This window comes from Gnatocerus cornutus, chromosome 9 (genome assembly GCF_029298725.1).
Source record: "Gnatocerus cornutus isolate USDA-ARS CGAHR chromosome 9, icGnaCorn1.1, whole genome shotgun sequence".
Classification (NCBI taxonomy): Eukaryota; Metazoa; Arthropoda; class Insecta; order Coleoptera; family Tenebrionidae; genus Gnatocerus; species Gnatocerus cornutus.
In genome coordinates this window covers 5,996,319-6,019,361 of record NC_142241.1, presented here as the reverse complement: position 1 = coordinate 6,019,361, position 23,043 = coordinate 5,996,319, and the positions used below count along the sequence as shown (strand labels likewise).

The window sequence follows — 23,043 nt, the reverse complement described above, 5'->3', positions numbered from 1 at the left end:
TACCAATCAGCGGAAACTCATTATCTCATTAATATTAATTGATTTTTATTTCAAAGAGCTAGTTCCAGGTCATATTTGTAACACTTATTACTCCTTAAACGAACCATGAAAGATCTTTAAAAGTAGATTTTACACCATGTAATTCCGTAGTAAAAAAGTCCGGTACAAGAAAATTTAGTTCCGAACATGCTTTGACGTCAGAGTTCCAAATGTTCAGGATGTAAAAAACGGTTCTGTACGTAAGTCACGTGCAGTCGTTCTTATGAGTAGGTCTTGTTGACATTCCTTTATTTAAGAACGATTTTATGGCTCAACAAATGACGGTGAATGGGCATGCAAAGCAGGTGAAAAAAATGGTTATAATTATCATGTGCAAAGAATATCTTTGCCTGCAGGGAAACTAGTACAACTCGTCAAATTGTTCTTCCGATTTCAACGCAGCACGAGTTCATCAGATAGCGATGAGTATAATTTTCTCATAACTGCCAACTTTTACAATAAAATTATCGTCTTATAAATGATAGCTAACATTAATCTTGTCATGCATTAATCCAACATTTGTAACCGGTTATAGAGATATAGTTAAAAGCGGTATTCGAGTATTCGGATGAAAGTATCTACATATTTAATATGTACTGGCTCGTGTCCAACTAATTGACTCTTGTACGACTAAAAGTTACTTTCATAAGTTAGAATCACATCCACTAAACACTAAATTAATGTTTAAAAGTGGGTTAATTCTCTTTATTTATTTCCGAAAATCATAAATTCGACTCAAATTTTTGTCATGATTTTAATCGTAATCATGTCTACAAAAATAATTTTTGTTCAGCCTTGGCCTAGTTTGTCTTGTTCCTGTCTGAAATTGGTAGTTTGGCAACAACCTCTTTCTTAATTTTCTAAGTGATTGCTTGTTATCAAATTTTAGCTTAAGATTTAAGAGTAAAAGCTAACCAATAAATTCCCCGCAAAAATTCTGTCCGACAAAAAGTACATTGGTTAAGGTTGCAAATATCCACCCAAGGTCACGAATTTTAAAATTTTCATCGTGTAATTTGTACCTGTTGCAAATATTGCAATGGCAGTGTTGTTTTGGGGTACAAAAGACGATCGTCTATGTTATGTCATTGCAAACCGTCACAATTAAATTTGTGCTTTACCGTTTTTAAACAGCAATCGCATCTGAGGAAAATGTCACTTCATTTGGAACATGTTTAAGGACTCGCACTAATTAATTACGTAACTTTGACGCACAGCAATTTTTATGTCAAAAGTGACAAATGTCAGATTCTGGGGGGGGACCATGATGCCATCCATGTTATCTTAAAATTCCAAAAATTAATTCATCAAGATTCCAACCTTAAATAAAAAAAAACTACTGTCAAAGTGGACACATGTAACCTAAACCGACTGTAGTAACAAAATATTTTCCGACCTGAGATAGCGGTTGTTGTCACGCCGACGATTTGACTTTTAAACCAAGGGTCATTTTCAAAAGAATCTTTCAAAACATTAAAAAAATAGTCTTATTTGTCAAAAAAGCCTTACAAGTAAAGTGGATTATAAAAGAAGTTATTTATTTATGTGGCGCATCCACCATTTTTTAAAATTAGCCCCAATCAAAAATTTTATAAACAGATTTTATATTTGGCGCACCCACCATTTTTGCAGCATTTATAAGTTTGTATTTTTCAGCATATTTCTCATTCCTGTCATTACATATTGACAGAAAATCAAATTAAAATTTGTGAGATAATAAATTCCTTTTAATTTCAAATTGCTCAAAGTTTTAAAAGTTCTTTAATCTGATATTTGAAAAAATCAGCTTTTTCTTAATTTGGCGCATCCACCATTTATGCAACATTTCTAAAAATTCATAATTTTCTGGTGGAATTTTCAACTTTTTATTTATCTCTACTTACTACATTGCACCTTTGTATTACAAGCAATTTTTTCCCATTTTTAATTAGATTCATTAGAACACTCACATATTAATCAATTTTTATGAAGTATTTATTAAACTATTTCATAATAAAAAAAATCCTAATCAAATAACTACATTTTTAATAGCTCCCTTTCTTTACTCCCGACTTCATTTTAACAACGCCTAGAATAAACTCGTTCTTTAAAACATCATTAACACTTGCAGTATTACCGTTTGCAGTCCTTACCATAGTAATCAGTAGCCTACGGGACGTGCGTTCATGATAAAATTACAGACCGTTTTAAGTACCAAATATAGTGTTTACCTGTACAAAGAACGGTACATGTACTGGTGGTAAAACATCTAATCATTTTAGCAAAAAAGAAAGCTGACACTGGTGAAAAGAAAACCGATGAATTGTGGGCTGCCTATAATGTTATTCTGCGGTTTAATAAATTCGCTGAGCTTTCTCTGCCCACATACTCCAAAGCTCGAGCTGATTGTGATTTGCTTACTTTTTAATAAACAGAGGGATTTTGTTGATAACATCTGTCGTAACAGGACGAAAACAGAAATAACAAAAAAGATTATATCTCTCGGGCGCGTGTATTTTTCTCTTAAAATTATTACCTGCGTTTACGTTGTAGGAAAAATCCATCGATAAAATTGAGGTACGAAATTTCAAATTCAAGTCAGTTTTAGAAACCAAACAAAACATTTATAAAATATTCGTGTCTCCGCGTCTAATCTCCAGAGACTCCTTTTGAATAAAATATAACTTCTAAATAAATTCTTTTTAATATTTACTAAAGTTCAAAAAATCACCTGCTATTACTTAAACACTTGACCTAGTGTTTCACACATAATTAATTTCAAGTAATAAAAATTCGTCGAGTGTCATAACGATCAAATATTTGCCTAAATCTTGTACTAAAAGCACCAAAAGAAATCCGTTACTTCTTTTGTTCCTACTTTTGTTTTAATTGAAAAAAATCAATTTTAGGTTAACATTTCTCTAATGAATTTTTTAAGAGGAATCATACAAAATTAATAAATATGAATAAGATTTACTTGTTTGAGAAAAAGATTTGTATACTTTGTTCGAAACTTGAGCCACGACTTTTAATGAATTTCCTTTGAAACGAATCTAAAATTTAGATTAATTTAAAGCTGTCGTGTTTTCTGTGTATTTTTTAATTAGTAATCAACAGCTACTGATGTTATCAGGACCGTACTATGTTTTGTCGGTTGCATGTATGATTTTCAAGCTGAAAGTGACTGGCAATAGAAAAGTCACGTTCCAATCCCGACATGCATGAAAATGAGAGTCTTGTAATTATAGAAACGAAGATATAACTTCGTTTCATAACTTCAGATGAGATGAAAAGAAAATGCAATTTTCAAGTCCAGATATCTCGACGATGTTACAAGTATCGACAGACCTAGAATGGATTTATTTCGCTAGTCACTACCAAATAAACCCAAGCAGACATACCCAGTCATGGCAGGTGCAATTTCATTAGCTGTCAAAAGCAAGAAACATCTCACGTATTCGGACAAAGTAAATAAAATTTTTCTAAAAACGTAAACATCTCTAATTAAGTCGTGTAATGGTCCGTTTTCGTGGGAAAAATCCCAAAACCGTCGAATTCTTCCTCGCAAAAATGAGCGCTTCCGTTCTGTAAACCAATCCATCGCGACATCAAATTACTATAAATGTCAATTGTACACGATCATTACACACAGGTTAACTAGAACATACACCGTCATTAAACTGGCACAGATATAATAATTTTTTTTTAATGGCTAGTCCTAGGCTGCTCCTCCTGATATAACCAGGACGCGATCAGTCAAGGATCACAGTTTGTCCACATGTTTCGGTGCAACAACATGAAGGTTTGCGTGTTCATTTTATTTTTGGTGGGTGTGATGGGCGAAAATCGCTTCGAAGATGGAATTTACAAAGATGCCGTTCAGTTTGTCAGGGACTGTGGACCTAAAGCTTTGACGCTGTGTTTGAAGGTGAGGAATTATCTTTAGGACCATTAAAAGAAGAATTAATTGCTTGGAAACTTGTAATTTTGGTAATTTTCGTGTTTTAACAGTGGTCCGCCTTTGGTAAATTTATTTCAAACAGGTGGATGGTAATTAATTAAATTGTGCGCCTAGTGATTTTAGATAACTTGGAATATACCTTAACTATAATTAGTTAGGAAACCGAGTCAAGGATCACTACCCCATAATCAGAATTTAAATGGAATTTGAGTTAAACATGTGCAGGCATAGAGCTTTCAATAAGACATTGATTTGTACCTCACATACACAGTGAATAATATTAATTACTCTAATTAGAAGTAATTTGAAAGATACTACTAATTGTTGGTTATAAATGTTTGTATATTTAAAATTAAATAAATTAATTCTAACAATTTGTATTGTAATTAGGAAATTGAACGTGAGTCAGTATGACAACTGAATTGTAATTTTCCATTACAGAAATATAAAAATACATTTCTTGCTTCTGTTTGGAAAAAGCACTTTGCTCCAAATTGATTTACAGATGGGTATTAGACTCAATTTGTCTCTTAAAGATGTTCTTAAAGTATTGGGAACAAAAACAGTTCATTCTAGAGTAAATAAACTTCCAAAAATAAGTTACAAAAATGTTATTAAGAAGAATTGTACAAAATTAATAAATATGAGTAAGATTTACTTATTTGAGTGAAAGATTTGTTCGAAGCTTAAACCACGTGTTCCGCTGCACCAAATTAGGTGAAACATTAATTTTCCAGATACCAAGTGGCAATTTCCCAACTATTCAAGCGCAATGTATGTGTATTAGCATCCAATGTCTGGAAAATCACTGTGTCTACAAATATGCATTACGTGCACTTGCATGAAATGAAGGAAACCCAACTTGCGCATTGTTGCGGTCGCTAACAACACTCGTGACTACTTATTAATAAGAAATTTAGAATCTCTAGAAGAAGTAGAGCACTAGTGGACAAATCTGGGAGACATGTCATGGTTTTTGCATCTGGAAAATCATTTTTGAACGATATTATAGGCTTAGTGACCCACATGGTCACTTAATGTGTGTGATTTATAAAGAAATGTGTGCTTTCTATTCTTTTATTGACATGTTTTTGCGAAATTATACGGGAACGCAATTTTTAAACTTTCCGACAAAATACCGTAAACTCCCATTTTGATGTTTCCGGTCTCCCCGTTTTTAGACGAGACGAGTCTATACCCATTTTGATTACTTACGGTAATAGTGAGTTCTCAATGTCCGTTACTCATTTTTTCCCATTTAATTTGTCCATAACGTCGCATTGTAATGTTAATCGGATCATTCGGTAACTGTATTGAACATCTGTCGTTGGATCTACTACGTTCCAGGACGCGCACATATCATTCATTTTAAGACTGTTTTCGTTGCAGGAAAAGGCTCTAAAATTCGTAGAGCGGCTACCAAACAATATTGACGTAGGAAATGGAATACGTATCAAACAGAGTAATTCTGAAAGACTTCCGAGAGAATATAGTCCGGTTATACTGCCGAATGAAACGAAAGAACGGGAAGCGGCGCTAGACAAGGTCCTACTGGAAAGGCTGATGGATTATTTAGGGTCGCATACTTTGGAGTTGAAGATTCCGACGATTTTCGGGGCTGACGCAGAAAATTCCGTCGAGGAAGGTGAGATAATGGCCAAAGAGCACTTTATTTACAAATAATACAAACAAACAACAATGCAATTGCCAATTTTGGTCAAAGAACGGTTCATTTATTTTCATTTCGCCCCCTATGGTCAGTTTAATTAAATTTAGCTTAATTTAATCCCAATTTAGTTTCATTTGTCGCTAATCCAGTCTCACAATGTTTCTTCAGCTTTATCTAAATGAGAAGATCCGATTACTCTACATTTTTACCACAAAGTTTTCAAATTTTTGCCTCCATGTAACTCATTTGTATTCGTCTAGGTCGTAGTAAACAAGGTGGTAGCTACACAGGCGGCTATGGTGGTGATAGCTACATAGGCAGCTATAGTGGTGGCTACACTGGCGGTGGTAGTCATGGGAACGGCTCCACCGACAGCAAAAAAGAAAAACATAAAAGTTCAAACTACGTTTACGAAGAAATCTTATTCTTCTCCATGAAAGGCGCACTGTGGGCTGCTTTATTCACAAAAAGTCTCGGTGCTTTCGCGATCAAAGCTCTCGTTATGGCCAAACTAGCTGCGATACTAACTGCATACTCGTACGGCCAATAAATTATAGAAAAAGTTCCTTGAAGTGCCAAATATAGAAATTGTTACCAAAAATTGTAAATAAACTTGTTATTATCAAAGTCTTTTTGTATTAAACTACTTTCTTGTTCACTCAGGTCGCAAAGAAGGCGGTGGAGGTGGAGGAGGATACGGAGGCTTCGGCGGCGGTAAAAAAGGAGGCAAAAAAGGCAAGAAAGGCGGCATGAGTACGATGATGATGATGATGATGATGAAGTCGTCGATGCTGTTCGCTCTAGGATTGAAAGCTGTGGGTGCTTTGGCGTTTAAAGCTCTGCTTATAGCGAAAGTAGCCTTCACTATTGCCAGTATTATAGCGTTGAAGAAGCTGGTTGATTCGAAGGGTCACACCGCGACTTACGAAGTGATTGCCCATCCTCATGTGGAGGAACATGGACACAATGAAAGAGCTTATACTCCTGCAGAGTTGGTCTATAGAGGTTACAGAACTGGTTCTTAAAGACGACACTTTGACATATTGTCGGTGCATTTGTAACGGTGCAGTAGTTGTTCAAGTTTCATTATTTTTAGATGACCTCAACTAGTACCTGGAAATGTTAGTGATCTGTTACATTGTTTTAATTTATTTGTTATTTATTATTAAATAAACTATTTTAACGAAAAAACACCCCCACTAAACAATTTCACCCAATTACTCGCCTCGTTAAAGTCAATAGACAATTATCACCATTTTTCTCCACCAACAACACTTCGAAAAGTCCTAACAACCATTAATGCAGCGTTATTAGTTCCATTAAAACGGCAGTTTATTCCTTTTGGAACACACATAAAGACAAACATAAAACGCCGATTTAGTAGTTCTACCAGATTTATTTCGGTTGTTTACTCTGTGCCTTCACCGGGCGATTCTATTTACATAATTTCGGTCCTGCGAAGTTTCTTTTGCTACAGCAAAACATACCAACAAAACAAATTCGCTGCCTCGGGAATAAATTTTTCTCTTCGATTATTCTGATGCCTAATTTAGTGCTGTATAAAAGTTAAATGGAGCTTTGATGTAGTTTCGGTCAGATGAGCCGCTTAAGAAATCATTAATGGATTCGATTGAAATCCTCTCAAAACAAGAGGAGATTAAAGAGGAAGAATTGATTAGAACCACAACAGAGGAAATGTAAAAAACTAATGAAAAAGTGATTATTAGCCAAAATTATCCTTTTTCATACGAATAAAAGATGCACGTCACGAATGGCGAATTACAGTTACATTAACAGCATCCGAAAACAAAGGTCCATCCGCTGTTCAAATATCCAAAGACCCCAATCACACCCAACAATAGCCTTTATTACCCATTGTAATGACGCCGTCTTACAATTCCTTTCAGTGCTTGCTTTTCTTCCTGCTACAAATTAATTAATGATGAATCGATGGTTAATTAGAAATTCAACAAGACAACCTTACACTTGAACATGCAAGATTTCGATGTCTGTCACATCTCCAGAAAGCGTACTAAATCAAAATGAGAGCGGAAAATTCTTGTTGAACCGTAACGGTCGCGTATGTCATTGTTTAGGGGCAAAAATCGCTCGAATCCTTTTTGTAAAGGAAGAAGGAAATACGGTTCAAAGAGAAAGCAATTGTCGAGATTCTATCTTGACACCCAGGCCGCGTTTACACAGGACGAATTCGAGGACGGGATAATCCTATAATTGAAGGATTTAATTAAAAATTCAAGCACGGGTGGAGTGGAGACACTACACGTGCACCTTTTTATGGAAATCTCGTTTTTTTTCTCACACGAGATGTTGCAATTGTGCCCCTCTCTCCATCATGTGAACCACTTTAAACAAAGGATGTCTATCTCTCAAAATACGGTAATTTCCTGCACTTTCACTGAAAGTCAAATTCACTCAAACATGACTATTGTCTACTATATAAAATCTCCCCGCGAATTTCGCTCTTATTTTGCAAAAATGTCTGCATCCACACACAAGTCGTCCTTGCTGTTATCCTTCTTCTTATTCTCAGTGACGTGTAACAGTGTTAATCACCCTTCAGTGGAAGACTCCTTTCGCCAGTGCATCATCTCACCCTCAGTCACTTTAGGATATTGTTTAGGCGTTGGTGCTATTAGCAAATTGCGAAGTTTAGATAGCGACCCCCAATTCGATCTAATTGATGGTGTTACTTTGAGCAGAAGTCAGCAGGAATATAGGGAAACGTACAATTTCGACGAAAGGGATCCTGCCGATTTCAGGTAAGTCAAAGGAAATGAGGGTGGACAAGGGAAAGTAACAGTCTCTGTCTTTGTAATGTCACAAAGAATTTAGCGGAAATTGAGGGTTGCCAAAGGAAAAAGAAACGGATAGAAAATGTGGGACGATGCGAGTGAAATGGAGTTTTTCACAGGTCCTGCACACGTTAGGTGGAATTCGTTGTTGCAATGTTACGTTTAATGATGCTGGTTTGCAAGAAAAATTTTAAGCAACAAGTGGAAAATCTGACAATGAACGCGCAAAGAAACGTTTAAATTAAATATTTAATTAAAGAGAATTCCCGTTTTCATTTGCGAATAATATTTTAATGCAACAAAAAGACAAAAAAAATGATATTTTAACGAGAATTTGCAGGATTTTATTATTTGTGCATTAACTGCACCAAAGCATTCTTCGAGTTATTAAATCCTTTTGTGGCTAATACTGCAGCAGACTATTTAAAGCAATTATTTATGGTTCCTCTGTGTTAGAAAGCAGCCACATAAAAGAGAATTAATTGCCAAACTTCTTGTCTTCGATGGGTACCCACAATTAAATAGTTACCTAAAACAAAAAAAAAAGGATAAATTCGGAATTCCTTGCATAACATTACCTCACCTTTTCCCAGCAGAAAAAAAAACAAAAAAATAGAAGTCTGATCATTGATCAAACGCTTTCTTGTATCTTTCAAATTACGTAATTTAATAATTTTTCGCTGATACATCATTGAAATGCTTGAAAATTTTCTTTTTTATAGAGAGCACACTTATGTATAAAGCTAACGCTTCGCAAAAGTTGATAAACTTATAAATTGAAGCAGAAATGAATATTCATACGGTATACCCAAAACTAATCCTCTAAAAAACGTTTCTGAATCCTGATTTGCAAGTTGTTAAGTAGTGTAACGAAACATTTTCCTTACATTAAAATTTCACCAACTGAGTAAAAATGCCATGCTCCGGCTTAAATAAAAATCTCTAAATTTCACTACGAGTATAGCCCGGAAATATCTCTTGAAACAAATTAGAATACTTTGAAATGTATTCCATCCCGAGGGTCGTAATTCAAACATTGCCCGGGTCTGTAAATCCTCTCGGTTTTAGTTAGCTACCGAAAGAGAATCTCTTGTATAAATTCCAAAATCTTGTCAACATCCCTACACCTACACAGTTTGTGCTTAAATCCGTTTCTAAACAGAATATTTACTACCTTTGCAATTGCTTATACGCGTTTCGATTGGTTTCTTGTTATTTTTCATTCTTCTGTAAACAAGAAATAAAACCACATGAACTCATCTCATAAATGCAACCAACAATACAATACTCGAAAATGATGTTCTATTATTCTGTTTACTTTCCCAGCAATTGTGGTAAACGAAGCTTTGCAACGCTTGTTAATTTTTTGTCGTAGCTGCAGTTCGTAAAATTCAAAACCCTCCACAATGCAAGAAATAGCAATACAAATTCTTCGTAACTCAGTCATAAAGTGCGATTCCCTCGACGATCTCGATAACAAAAAATTTCAAACTCCAACAGTATAAAAATGGCAATTTCCATGTAAACTAGAATCCATTGTTACATCGTGTACATATTTCTCAATATCAAAAGCATGCGAAAAACAACACATTCCGCTCGATCCGAGAATAGAAAATCACCCTAAAAAATTTCCGATGTATCAAATTTCTATTGAAAATTACGGCTAGCGTCTCTCAAGTCCAATAAATAAATCACTGTCAAAATCAAATAAATCGCGTTCTATCTCCTCGCTCGAACTTAATCGAATAGAATTTCAAGCTTTCAGTATCAAGATGGTCCAACATTTTCAGAAAATTCCTTGCATATTTTTCAGAACATGGATCGACTCGATAGGCCACGTTTTTGCTCATCGAACTTTACAATGGGACATGGGATTTGTCTACCCCGGGCTTGCAATGCGAGTGGCGCCCTCTACTTCACCAGGTGGTCAACTAGAGTTCTTCGTTGACCCCCACCAAGAGGTCCTCAACAAGCACGCGGTGAAAGACCTAGGAACCGGTAATTGGTTTGAGGAGAAACTATGCGGAAGTCTGTAACTAAGTAGTTCAAGGTTTTGCCGTGACTTTGTCGCTTCCGCTTAGAAGATTCTTTTCTGGTCAAGTTCAAGGGTTAAATTACTATGATTCACGTTTGTAGGTCGATTGCTGGCGCGCCAGTTTCTGGTTCCGTTTCTTCTGGGATTCAAGTTCAATGTTGCCACCCTTATTCCAATTTTATTCGGGTTGTTGGCCCTCCTGGCGAAAAAAGCGATTATTATCAGTAAAATTGCACTAGTGGTTAGCAGTGCTTTCGGATTAGGAACTCTTCTCCTGGGAAGTGGTGGTAACAGGTACCCGCAGAGTAATTATCAAAGCAGCAGTTTTAATCCAGGATTCGGGGCAGGCGGTAATTTCCACAACAGGTGTCGTATTGTATTTTCATTTAAATGAAATGTTTCTGAAATTATTTTTTTCAGATTCCCAGAAGACGACTACCGGGACATCTACTACCGCGCTCTGGCTGAAAACAACGTGGACCAACTCCAACTCCACGGCAACATCCAGAAAATTTTCCCTGCTGAGGAAACTCCGGCGCCGACGTCGCAAGGAAGAAATTTCGCGTGGAGTGAAGACGAGAAAGCCAAAAAAGCGACTTGACACCCTAAAAATACCTTTCCTCTTCAAATATACGAAACTAACCCACACGATATTTTTCATTTTTCCATAGCCCACCCAATTAGCATACCTCACGTATCTCATCTTCGTGAACAGATGCGACCTGGATTCTTCGGCCCCAAGCTACCTTCAACACAGTTTCGTTTAACTTTCTATGTACAGGTCTCAGAAAATTTCATTAAGACATATCTCACCCAAAAAACTGTTTGTTTTTCCTTCCGAAAGCACCGGACACGCAAGTCGGATTGAGACCGCTTTCCGGACGATTATGTAATTTCCCCGGAGCGATAAAAGCGACTCCGGAATGTAGTTTTTTTCGCGTGTGCGATTAATAAAAGTAAAACTGGGTTCTAGCAAATTTTATAGAGATCCGGTCGATTATATTGGTAGTGTTCAAGGAAAGTTTAAACACGGATGCAGAAAAGTGGAGAAATTACGTCTAACAGTTTTTATACACCTGCTGCATATTTTAACGATGCGTGCTACATGGATGTGGATTTTGTGTTCACGAAAATTAAAGGTGTTGGTAATTATTCAGCGAAACGAAAGAATACATTACATGGGTGGTGTATACTAATAATTGAAGTTTCGGGTTTGTGTTTCGAAAATGTAGATCGAGCATATGGGGCATATTTTCATATTTGATTACCGAATTTTCAATTTAATATATGCGAGTAATTATTCCGGAGTTAAACAAAAAGAAAAAGCAAAATTTTGGATCCAATCTGTTAAGTAGTTCAGCTGTCAATCAAAACAAATCGAGTAAATTATTATAATCTTCTGCCGCAAAATTAAATGGTACGTCCAACAAAAACTTGTTCTCAGAACATTACAGCCTGAGCGGAGGAAAACATAATTTAAAGTGCCTTAAAGACCGCACAATAATTTGAAAAAATGTTGATAAAACTTGATAACAGAAAAAAAAATTATGAGTATACGCTGTTTATTTTGAACGTGAGGTCCAAAGTCCAACATGTGCCCAAATTTTGGGACTGTACGCAAAATTGTGCATTAGGTTGTACCTCCTAGTGATATTTTTTGGTTTATTAGGTTGCCTGCATTGTCTTGTTGACAGATGACTTTGTTTACATTTAACTAAAATGACAAAAACAATATTAGCAATGTTGAAAAATTATTTAATTTATGTGTAGAACTTGTTTTGATTGAAAGATAGATCTCCATAGCTCACAGTGAGATTGAAAAATAAGGGTTGTAATTAAACATAACCTATCGTGCTAGTTTTTAACTGTACCTAATTAACATGAAAGGCTGCAGTGGGTGCAAGTAATGTTGAGTTTATGGCTTAAATGATTCTCAAATTAAAACCGTCACTTTGAGACCCGTGTCATTGAAATTATCCGATTGTTCCACAAGAAAAAAGAAAAAAATATAATCTTCGAGGATCTAAACGTTGATAAAATAGTCTTTTCTTGCTCATTGAACCTCAATGGTTTCACTTGCTTCGATTCTAAACCCAGATTCGATTAAAAGAATGCAAAATGTTCGCCCAAAGGTTCAATTCGGAAAAATAGGAACATGTTTACTAGTCGGAAAAACATCCACATCACGTAGTACAAATCTTTTATTATCCACTTTTCATCAAATTAGACTTAAATCTTTTTGTATTTTCAATAAATTCCTGATTTAACCAAAAGTGGCAATCAAAATGTAAACAAACCTTTTTGACACCCCCCACGCTAAATTAGTACCAACTTTGATGAAAACCCCTAACTTGTCAGATACACTCAGCTCTCACATACACCTTCCGCCACTAAAATTGGGACCTTTTATAGGTAATAAATGAAGTTTATTTGATCACATTCAAACCACCTATTTGCATAAATTTTATGTCCTGACTAATTTATTAAAAAATCCTAATTTATTTAGTTTCTATAAATATAATTACAATCGTTGAATGTTTAAATATGTTTAAATAATTTTATTGTTGCAAGTGGTTTGAATGTGATCAGCGAAAATTATTTTCATATTTTGATATTACGTACATTTAAATAAGTGCAACTTATTTCAGTATTACAATGTCAAACAACTCAGAACAATAAAATAGATAAGTTTTTATGCTTCAATGCTATTTTCATGGTTCTATCCATCATATAATTCTGAAATAAAATCTTCTCAACATTGTGGCGTTTGATATTATTGCTCCAGACAAAATAAAAAATATAAAATGTATATAATTCTTTAAAACCTCTTTATTGAATTTTACTGCCCTGTTAACCAAGTTCCTGCACATCACGTTATGCAAGCGAACCGGTTAAAAGGCGATAAACTAAACACGATGGAGTGAGAAAATGGTACAGTTTTCTAGGTTTATTCAGATAACTGTCTTATTTTGCGCATTTTGCGTTCATACAAATAGAAAATAATTAGCTCACGAACGCAGTTCAGCTAAAAACCAGTGAACTTTACAAAGAACACCTTTGTGGACTTTTAAATAAAGCATGTATTCACACAAGAACTAGTCAGCCTTTCTCAGAAGGTGCTTCTTTGAAAAAGAAAAAGTTTGTTGGGTCATCTAATTACAGTAATTACACGTATTAATTACAAATTTTGTTTTGTAGTAATTGTAACAACAATAAGTACCGCTATAAAAGTAAAGTTGGAACAATAAAATCAGGCCACAACAAAATAATTGCTTGTGCGTAAACGTTATCTTACGATCATGTAGATATGGAATATTTAAAAATCGACGTTCCCGATTTCCATTTATGACCCATCAATAAACGTTTCGATTTCGTCGCAGTAATTGTATACAATTGAAGCGAATTCGACCGCAACAATGCGGGCCAAACATTTCCAGCGACTCCCTTGTTGCTCCTGATTCATGTCAAACTAATTTGATTTTAATTGTCTTGTGATTACTTAACGCACTTGTATCTTCGAGATCACTTGTCTAGGACTAACATTGGAACCGAAATGAAAGAGACCGGAAAAACTTACATTAGATGCGAGCATCACCAAAACGGCACAGCACCTAATTTTTTTCTTAAATATGTATGCACCGAATTCGTGAGTTTGTTTCTGTAGAACATTCGCTACGGTTGGTAATTCTGTGTTTTATATAAAGTTTTGCAATCTCTCGCCCATATCAGTTTGTATCAAGCACCATGTGTGTCACCTACGCCAAAATGGCTCTAGTTCTAGTGCTCTTGTCGTTTTTTCAAAGCAGTGAGGCGTATATCGATAGGGAGACTTTCCGGAGTTTGATTCCATTTCGCGAGTGTTTAGGACAGAAGTTCCCCGGATTGTGTTTAAAAGAACGAGCACTTGACGCCCTAAACGCTACAATCATGAGCGACAAGCCTTTGGTGTTGATGGACATGGTGGAAATCGCGAGAAACCCCAACTACCAGTACAACCCTCCTGAAGAAGAGCTTCCCAACGAAGTAACAGCAAGAAGCTCCAAACTGAGCGGTTTGCTCTACAACAAAATCGAAGAGTTCTTCAAGTCACGGGTGGTCAAGTTTAACATAGCCCCAGCTTTCGACGAAGGTACAATCGTTTTGCACGAATTCGTTCAGTAGTGATAAAATTTTTCTTTTTCAGGTCGAGGAAAGAAAGATAAAAAAGGAGGAATGATGGTACTGGCGATGGGCGGCATGGCGGCCATGATGGCTCAGATTTTCATGGGGAAAATTGCCTTCATGGCTGGTACAGCTTTGGTTCTTGCCAAAGTCGCACTCTTCATGTCTGCCATCGTCGGGCTTAAAAAACTCGTAGGAGGAGGAGGTGGAGGCGGCGAGACTTCCCATGTGGTGTACGCCAGCGATGGCCACAGTCATGGAGGAGGCGGTTGGCACCGGAGTTTAACAAATGACGCCCAAAATGTCGCGTACAGAGCCCACATTACCGAAACTAATGCTGGGTATTAGAGATAAGCCAAAGAAATGTCACTACTTAAGCAACTAAATTAGTCGCTTGTAAGTAGTGACACTTTCGTTAATTGGTCGGTAGTTTTAACTATTTATTTTATTTATTGATTATTTTAAGTACAATGTGCAAGAAGTAACAATGATAATATTTATGCACGGAAAACAAATAGCTTCAAAAGGAATCCTAATATTATCTTGTTACATACTTGCTAACTGTTGGCTAAATAATACCAAGACAATCTTGTGAATATTTTTCAACTTTTAAAAGACCTAGAAAAATGTAATTAAGACAACGATGGTCTAGTTAATTAATTTAGGTCCCTATTGTTTAAATCTGAATCAAAACCGCGAATTCACGCTTTGTACATAAATCAACAGGTTGTCCTAATTTTTAATAAATCGGCAAAAAATTTCAAGGTCCAAGAAGTACTCATCACTCGTTGCAATCTGCCAGATCTAGAGTAATTTATGTAACTAGTGTAACGTTTTATGTAAGCATCGATAAGCTTTATAAAAGAAACTCGTCCGAAGTGTAACGTACATTCAATAAATGAACTTTTTACGCACCCTATTGGCTAGAAATGTAGACAACACAATTAGCTGCCTTCGCACATTTTTATGTATTCAGTTTCATAGCAAATATTTCCCCAATCATTTCGCATGTAATCGAATCTTTTTAGAAACTCGCGGTGCGAAATCGGGGCGATCTCCCGGCCCACCATTGAGATTGACTTTGAGGAAAGCGTCTCCGAAATGTAGATAATGCACACATTACTAAACAAAGAGCAAACAAAAAATTCCCACAAGCAGAGCACACGGTACATGTACCATATACAGTTTGGGGAATTGGCACCCGATGCATGGAATTAAATTTAATAGAAAGTGGGGGACACCGAGCGAGAAAGAGATTCTTGCATTCTTTCATTCTCACACACATCAAGAAACATGAATTTTCGGTGAGTCCAAGACCGATTAATGGACAAATAAATGAGCGCAACAAAGAAAACCATAATTGCTATTGGAGCGAGGAAGATAAAAATAATTTACCCCCATCAGCGCGAATGCATGCGTCGTGGCATTGTTTTATCATTTTTAGCAAGACGAGGTGTTAACATGATTGCTCCTTTAGTAATTCTTCGCTATTAGAGGAATTTGTTCCTTCGAATGCAAAATGCAACAATTTAATTTTTTTATGAGTAATGATAGGCATTGTATTTCTCAATGAATTTGAGTTACAATTTTCGAGAACTTTGTCGCTAAGATGCGTTGAGGGGAGTAATGCCACCCACTGACACTACTCCTCTCCCACTTCTTATTAAAATTGTTCCCATTCATCGGGTATCAATTCCCCAAACTGTAGGAGTGAAAGTTATGAAGTTTGTGAGAAATTGGTCGACCTAGTGAGCAGCGTTGTTCAAGATCAGCCTGAATTTTTTTCGCGTAAGGTGCAGAATCTTCTGTTGTTAAATGAGCAAGTATGTGAATAACGAGAGGTCGCAATGTCAGGTTCACAATTAACATTTCGAGGCGAAGATCTCGATGACACGGATTTAGAATTTCTTGATTTTATGCAGTTCCAAATGCAGGACGAGTGACCGAGTTTGTGAAAATATTGCGTAATCTTGATTTGGGTGCAACCGTCAATGGAAATGTTTGAGAAGATTAATTATTAAGTATTTCGTAAGCGGAATGTTGTAGTAGTGGTGTTTCAAGTGTATCATTAAATCTAAAAATATCGTTATAGGTGTTAGACTTTCGATGTTGATCTGAAGTTCAAGTTTTGGTACCAATTTCTGCAGTTCAATGTCCTGTAATTTTTCTATTAAATAAGAATTTTACCTTCCTTACGAACTAGGCACGATTCCCACGTAAAAATTAATAATTACATTATAACAATAAAACTAAAAAGTATCACAGAACAGAAGATACATTGAAGAGATTAAAGTCAGTTTTATTTTCTCCTAAAGCTAGAAAACAGTTTTATGGAGCAAATTCATAAATTAGTTTATATGGGTCAAGGATAACGCATCTAAGAGAAATGCACAATAAATCCTAAAGAAAGTGCAGTATGAAGTTTTAATTTGTACACAGTGTAAATCATTCAATTATCTAACGAAGGAAATTGATTAGTTCCTTCATTAGAAATCACTTCTTACCCTTTTCAGGCAACTACTTCTTGTTTATCTTTCTTCATTCAGAACCAAATAAGACGCAAAAAACCTACTTTTTAAAGATACCTCTATATTTATTAGTACACATACATATAAATATAACAGGTGCTCAATTAAGTTTAATAACGCTTCTTGATATTGCAAGCAATAAAGAATAATAATCATTAAAACATCTGTCGCATTGTGAAGAAAAATCAGTGCTGACCGGCGAAGAGGTCATTAGAAAATTGTGACAAACTGGCTCCAACCCCACACCCAATGTCTAATCTCCTTTATATCTTCTAACATTATCGCTGCCGCAGAACAATGTATTCCGCATATTCCACCCAAACATAAAACTGCATTATTATTATAAAACTGAAGATAGTGCAGACAGAATTGTAAAACACGCTCCACTTCTTTTATTGTGGATTAGATTTAGACGTGAGCTCCAAGATTAAGCTCATTGTTTCAAAAACTGCCGGATATTGTAATAAGAAAGTACGCTCTTCCTCGTTTACACCAAATATAATTTCACAGCATGTCTGATTCATTGAATTAACGCGCTACCAGTGTGTGTTGTTGCACACTCTACAAGAAACCGGTGAATTTTAATGAGATTAATAAAGTCGCTAATTACGTTAATTGGATTTATCCACGCACATAACACTAATGCAATGAATTAAAATTATCTCACTGAGACAAGCGTAATTGATGCAGTAATAACAGGACAAAACGTGCCAAGTGTCGATCTTAATTTTATATGTGAAGAAGCTTTCACGCGTCTCTATTAATTGTGATTCATTGAGACATGGATATAGTTTATTAATATTATCCCTTTCATAATGAGCTCTAGTGATCTAAATAAGGTCATTTTCATTCAAACGAGTTTCTTTTCTATGCACTTCTTTATTTAAGTTTACAATAAAATTATGATTACACTCTCTTTTCGTTCAACTAACGTGAAAATATCAATCAATTTACATCCAACGTTATATAATGTATTCTCGGTGCTTTTGTAGACGTCTCTTGAAAAGAAATGTCGCCAAGTAGGTCGCGATTTTTCTCTATAAGGCGCATCGATCTATTTATTCAATAAAAAAGTCGAAAGCTGCATTTTCACAACATCCTCGTCGACATTTTTGCGTCCTTGTGGACCGAAGAATCGCATAAACAATAGCGAAAGTACCCATAAACAAGAAGAAATCTATCTAAGCATCAATTATCTCCGTTTAGCACAATTCCTACGTTTGCGTGCTAATGCGGAGATGCACAACCGATTGGTTGTTCAGCACAACTTGACATCACTTTTACTCGCAGAACCAACAGATGCTCAATACCGTATAAACCCATAAACCTGGTTTTACAAGACTTTTTATTTTAGTTTCTTTCTTAATTATTACATTTACACTGACACGAGCCCAAAATAAATAAATTAGGGATTGTAACCCATCCTTCGACCAAAGCTATCATACCGGTGGTAATGGTCATCATCTTCGTACGACGTGGAATGAGAATGCGTCTCCGAGTGTTTTGGAACTTTTACGATCTCAAAAGTAGTCTTCTCTTGGTTGCTACTCACGAGTTTCTTCAAACCGAGGATTGCGCTCAAGAGAAGAGCCATTTTGCCGACGATGATGGATGTGCCGGACATGACGGCGATGCCTTGGTATGCTAGCGCTAAGAAACTACCTTTGATAGCTAGCGCCCAAAGTAATGCAGCCCATCCTCCACCTTTCCCTTTTTTTCTTGCTTCCAAAACTGTAGGAAGTCGTACTTCGAGTTTCCGACTATTCCAGAATCTCGCAGTGGTGTCTTTAAGCATATCATCAACTTCTTCAGAGGACAACTTGTCGAGTTTACTACCGTTGAGAGGTACCAAACTACGACTCTGTCTGTCACCAATAAGTGTCACACCATCCATAATTTGGATGGCGTGAGAATGAAGAGCCCGGTCTACAATCTTCAAACTCTGTATTTTCAAACATTTGAAGATTTCAGTTTGGTTGGTGCACCTACTGTAGAATTTTCTCAACACTTGGAAACTAGAAGGGTTTGCACTGACAATAGCCAACAGACTCAAAAAAACAAGTGTGGAATTCATCGCTACAACTGAAGATGTTGAAGCGTACGTCTTCAATATATCAGAAGGAGTTCGTGTTTTAGGGCAATTTTCACACTTGGTTCATTAGTATTTCAGATCATCACGCAAATTCCTGCTTGATAGATAAATAGGTGAGAGAAACAGTTTTTCTTCGCACGTGACCATTGATGCCTTATTTCTTGTGTGGGACCATCATAAAATTTTGTGGTGTCCACGCAAGTGTCGGGAGTCATAAATTCGTTTCTTCACGAGCCGATAAAGTGAACAGATAAAAAAAGTAGAATAACACTTAAAATTAAAATCACATAGGTATAGTCATAAATTTAGTGGCGTTGCTGATCGATATTTAACGACAATCTAATCAAAAAGGTCATACCCGGCAAAAATCCTTAATTGCACACATCTTCCTTATTAAGATTAACAATCAAGCTAATGAGCACGTCCTGAGCCGAAGTAGACCGCACGCATTATTGTTGAATAAAAGCACAAAGAACAATTTATTACAAAATAAGATTATGGTGTTCCGGTACTCCACATTACTGTCACTCTTATGCACCTTCGATTGCGAACGATTACAAAGATATTGTTCTGTGATTAAAACCTGAGAATTAGGTTAAATCTACACGAGTGCATTACTGCATTTTTCCTGTACAAGTACTCTTCTAATGGATCCGGAATTGGCCTCGTTGTTGACATTGCGAAAATGTTTTTCAAACCACAGTGTCATAAAACGGAACAACTCTGCGGTTGTTTTAACCCTAAATTTCGATCGGTTCACGCATCTTTTGACATACTTTTGGGAAAATTGTTACGCACGTGTAATCTGAGAAAAAAAAATACTCAACAATAAAGCACGAATTGTACATCTCCAAGATCATCAAAACAACCAGAATATAAAATGCAAATTCGTGGAGATACGCAAATCTGAAAAAATGATTGGATTGTGGAGTTCTGACCTGATTCTTTGTCTCTTTGATTTTAAAACCGTCGCGGTCCGCGCTCGTACTTTCAACACGAGGATTTAAGAATCATTGATAATGTCGTTTTGGTGTAATTGGGACTGGACTGTGTCCACAGTAAAATATAATGACAGAAATCTTACTTTTTAGTGTAATGAGCGATTTAAAATTAATTTGTGAGGACAGCAGCTGTGACAATGAGGCCTAATTTCGTAATTACGAAAGAGGTGCTTATGAGGTGTCCTATGTAGGTAAATAGAAAAGAAAATACGGATGTGTGGTTTATTACCACAACAATCCCATCTTCACTTTTGTCTAAAAAGTCCAACATATTGTAATTATATTGTTTTATGGGTGGTGCTATTAGAGAAATCCTGTGGTTAATCGGGTTAATTAGTTCGTGGCTTTGAATTTGAGACTATTAAATTACGTGTGCACTATTGAATTTGGAAGCAAAACTAATTGATTAAACCAATTACTAGAGTTACAATAATGCATAATTCTAATTGTAAAGATGTATAGCAGCAACTGTGCTTAAACGTTAAAATTTGAGTTAACCATTTTGGACGTAAAGTCACGAGTCCGTATCCTGCCCTCTTTTACACTAAAATCTGTGTTATTTGCCTCATTAGTTTCTTGTAAACGCGACACAGCCACAGACTCCATCGTAAAAAATGTTTTTAAAAGCCTCTTCAGGAAATCGGCGCTGTCAAATTATGTTAATTTTACAAAGTGCGGAAATTAAAGTATTAGTTTTCCTTCTAGAGGTACTAAAACATGTTCAATAAAAACGCTCGATAAAACTAAAATAAAGAAGCGATACCTGCTCCTACATTAAACACAATAAAATTTATTCTCAAATAGGTTTCAAATACATATAATAAATTTCTTCCTCGAATTTATTACTATTCCGATCATTAACTCGACTCTGCGGCTATGGATTTCTGATCTCTGAATAAAAAATCGCGGAACAATAGCATGAAAAACCAATTATTTCCTTAAAATCAGCAACAAAAAGTCGTTTCCGCCTCATCGCTTTGCCCAGTGGCCATCAACGAAAAAACCAATCACTTGCATTTTCGTCGTTGGCGTAATGAATCCGCCAAATAAACCAAAACATTTTTAGTTTCCATTTCAAGCATCACTTTTCTAATAAACCAGATTCACTGTCGACTGAATCTGCTCAAAGTACTCGAGCGTAAAAGCTGGAGGGGTCTGTAGTACCACTGGCCAATAGTGTTTGTTTTTGACTTTTCTGGGTCAGAATCCGGCCAATCACGCTTGTAGGGTAGTCGGCAAATGTGTCAATGAAACCGGGTGTGGGCGCAAAGACGTCTCTCTCTCTATGGGAACTTCTTATGAGGTCACCAGAAAAGGTCAAAGTCAGTGTCAAAGCTATTGTATATAAGTGCCCCATTGGTACTCTCGGTATCAGTCGTTGTCGGTTCTCGCAGTGATGAAGAGTTTGGTGCTAGTGTTGGCTTTCGCCGTCGTGGCGCTGGGACAAGAGTCCTTCGATAGCGCAGGAATACGTTTAGCGATGAAAATTTACGATGACTGCAGTAAAAGTGACGGATTTTCGCCATGTCTTAAGAAAAAAGCAATCACATTTTTGGACAGACTCGGAAGAATGGATCACTTTGCCCTTACTGAAGGTGTCATGATCACGCGCTCCAACGACGTGACTCCTGAAGCAACCCTCAGCGAAGAACAATTAGAAAACACCCTTCCAAGAGCCGTGGACGCGAAAGATGAAGCCTTGACCACAATACTTTTGGACAAAGTCGCCAAATTTGTTGGTTCCAGAACCATCGAAGTCAGCATACCAAAAATGGGACTGGAAGAAGGTACTGTTAAACATTAGACCATTAGAACCACCCATATTTTATCTAAACATGTTACAGGTCGTGGGAAGAAAATGAAGAACATGATGGGCGGTATGATGATGGGCATTGCTGCAAAAATGGCAGCTTTAATCCCCATCGCGATTGCTGGTCTTTTCCTCCTCGCAGGAAAAGCACTTATCACAGCTAAAATCGCATTACTTCTCTCAGGAATCATCGCGATCAAAAAACTCTTCGCTTCGAAACACGGAGGCGGTGGCGGCGGTGGTCACGGATGGTCGTCCGGCGGCGGTGGGGGCGGTGGCTGGCAATCCAGCGGAGGCGGTTGGGACAAGAGGTCGTTCGACGAGGCCCAGAAATTGGCGTACAAAGCGTATAGTCCCAAATAGTTAATTTAAGTCGAATTGTACAAATATTGACCGATTTTTTGGTCACTTCTTCCCTTTCTCTGTCACACAAGGCCATTGTTAATTGTTATCTTTATTTATTGTATTTATGTTATTTATTGTTTGTATTTCGTACCAAACAGTATTTCCGATTTTCTTCAATAAAAAGATTTTTGTAGAAATTTTGTGTTAATGTGTTCCTCGCGGCAACGTGATATTGATGGTAATATCGTAATTAGCGTGACTAAAAGAGTGTGTCGAATGACTATGCTTGTTTAGTTCTTCTTCTTGTAGCACACTGTGCTAAATTAGCATAGATTCCGGTGTCATATGAGATTTCACGCAACCTGCTTCCTTAATTGTTGATATGGGAAGATTAATCACTCCGACTCTATTCATGTGAAAGCATCTTATTCTAATGCCAAAGAATGATGAAATTTCTATTTTACCGTTAAGCCATAAAAATCAACATCAGCAATAAGTATTAGTGCAGCATTTTTGGTAACGCACCCAAACATTTTTCAAATTACAGAGATAAGAACGGCATTTTTCACAAATTTCACACTTTCGCACATTCCTTTTCATAGTTTAATGG

At 36.4% G+C, this 23,043-nt stretch overlaps 5 protein-coding genes across 5 annotated transcripts; 4 read left to right on the top strand and 1 right to left on the bottom strand.

The window, feature by feature from the left end:
* Positions 1 to 3,789: 3,789 nt before the first annotated feature.
* On the top strand, positions 3,790 to 6,780 carry Osi9 (DUF1676 domain-containing protein Osi9). The gene is made up of 3 exons (XM_088046384.1): positions 3,790 to 3,946; positions 5,369 to 5,624; positions 6,312 to 6,780. The coding sequence occupies exons 1-3, from the start codon at positions 3,797 to 3,799 to the stop codon at positions 6,671 to 6,673; spliced, it is 768 nt and encodes a 255-aa protein (XP_087902510.1). The 5' UTR covers positions 3,790 to 3,796; the 3' UTR covers positions 6,674 to 6,780.
* A 1,163-nt stretch (positions 6,781 to 7,943) lies between these two features.
* Positions 7,944 to 11,142, top strand: Osi10a (Osiris 10a). The gene is made up of 4 exons (XM_088045120.1): positions 7,944 to 8,428; positions 10,275 to 10,459; positions 10,598 to 10,862; positions 10,917 to 11,142. The coding sequence occupies exons 1-4, from the start codon at positions 7,944 to 7,946 to the stop codon at positions 11,095 to 11,097; spliced, it is 1,116 nt and encodes a 371-aa protein (XP_087901246.1). The 3' UTR covers positions 11,098 to 11,142.
* A 3,098-nt stretch (positions 11,143 to 14,240) lies between these two features.
* LOC148168170 (uncharacterized) lies at positions 14,241 to 15,005 on the top strand. The gene is made up of 2 exons (XM_088046185.1): positions 14,241 to 14,625; positions 14,680 to 15,005. The coding sequence occupies exons 1-2, from the start codon at positions 14,241 to 14,243 to the stop codon at positions 15,003 to 15,005; spliced, it is 711 nt and encodes a 236-aa protein (XP_087902311.1).
* A 3,585-nt stretch (positions 15,006 to 18,590) lies between these two features.
* On the bottom strand, positions 18,591 to 19,259 carry Osi11 (Osiris 11). Its single transcript, XM_088046184.1, has one exon. The coding sequence runs from the start codon at positions 19,257 to 19,259 to the stop codon at positions 18,591 to 18,593; it is 669 nt and encodes a 222-aa protein (XP_087902310.1).
* Positions 19,260 to 21,666: 2,407 nt separating this feature from the next.
* LOC148168168 (uncharacterized) lies at positions 21,667 to 22,516 on the top strand. Its single transcript, XM_088045962.1, has 2 exons — positions 21,667 to 22,065; positions 22,123 to 22,516. The coding sequence occupies exons 1-2, from the start codon at positions 21,675 to 21,677 to the stop codon at positions 22,449 to 22,451; spliced, it is 720 nt and encodes a 239-aa protein (XP_087902088.1). The 5' UTR covers positions 21,667 to 21,674; the 3' UTR covers positions 22,452 to 22,516.
* Positions 22,517 to 23,043: the final 527 nt, after the last annotated feature.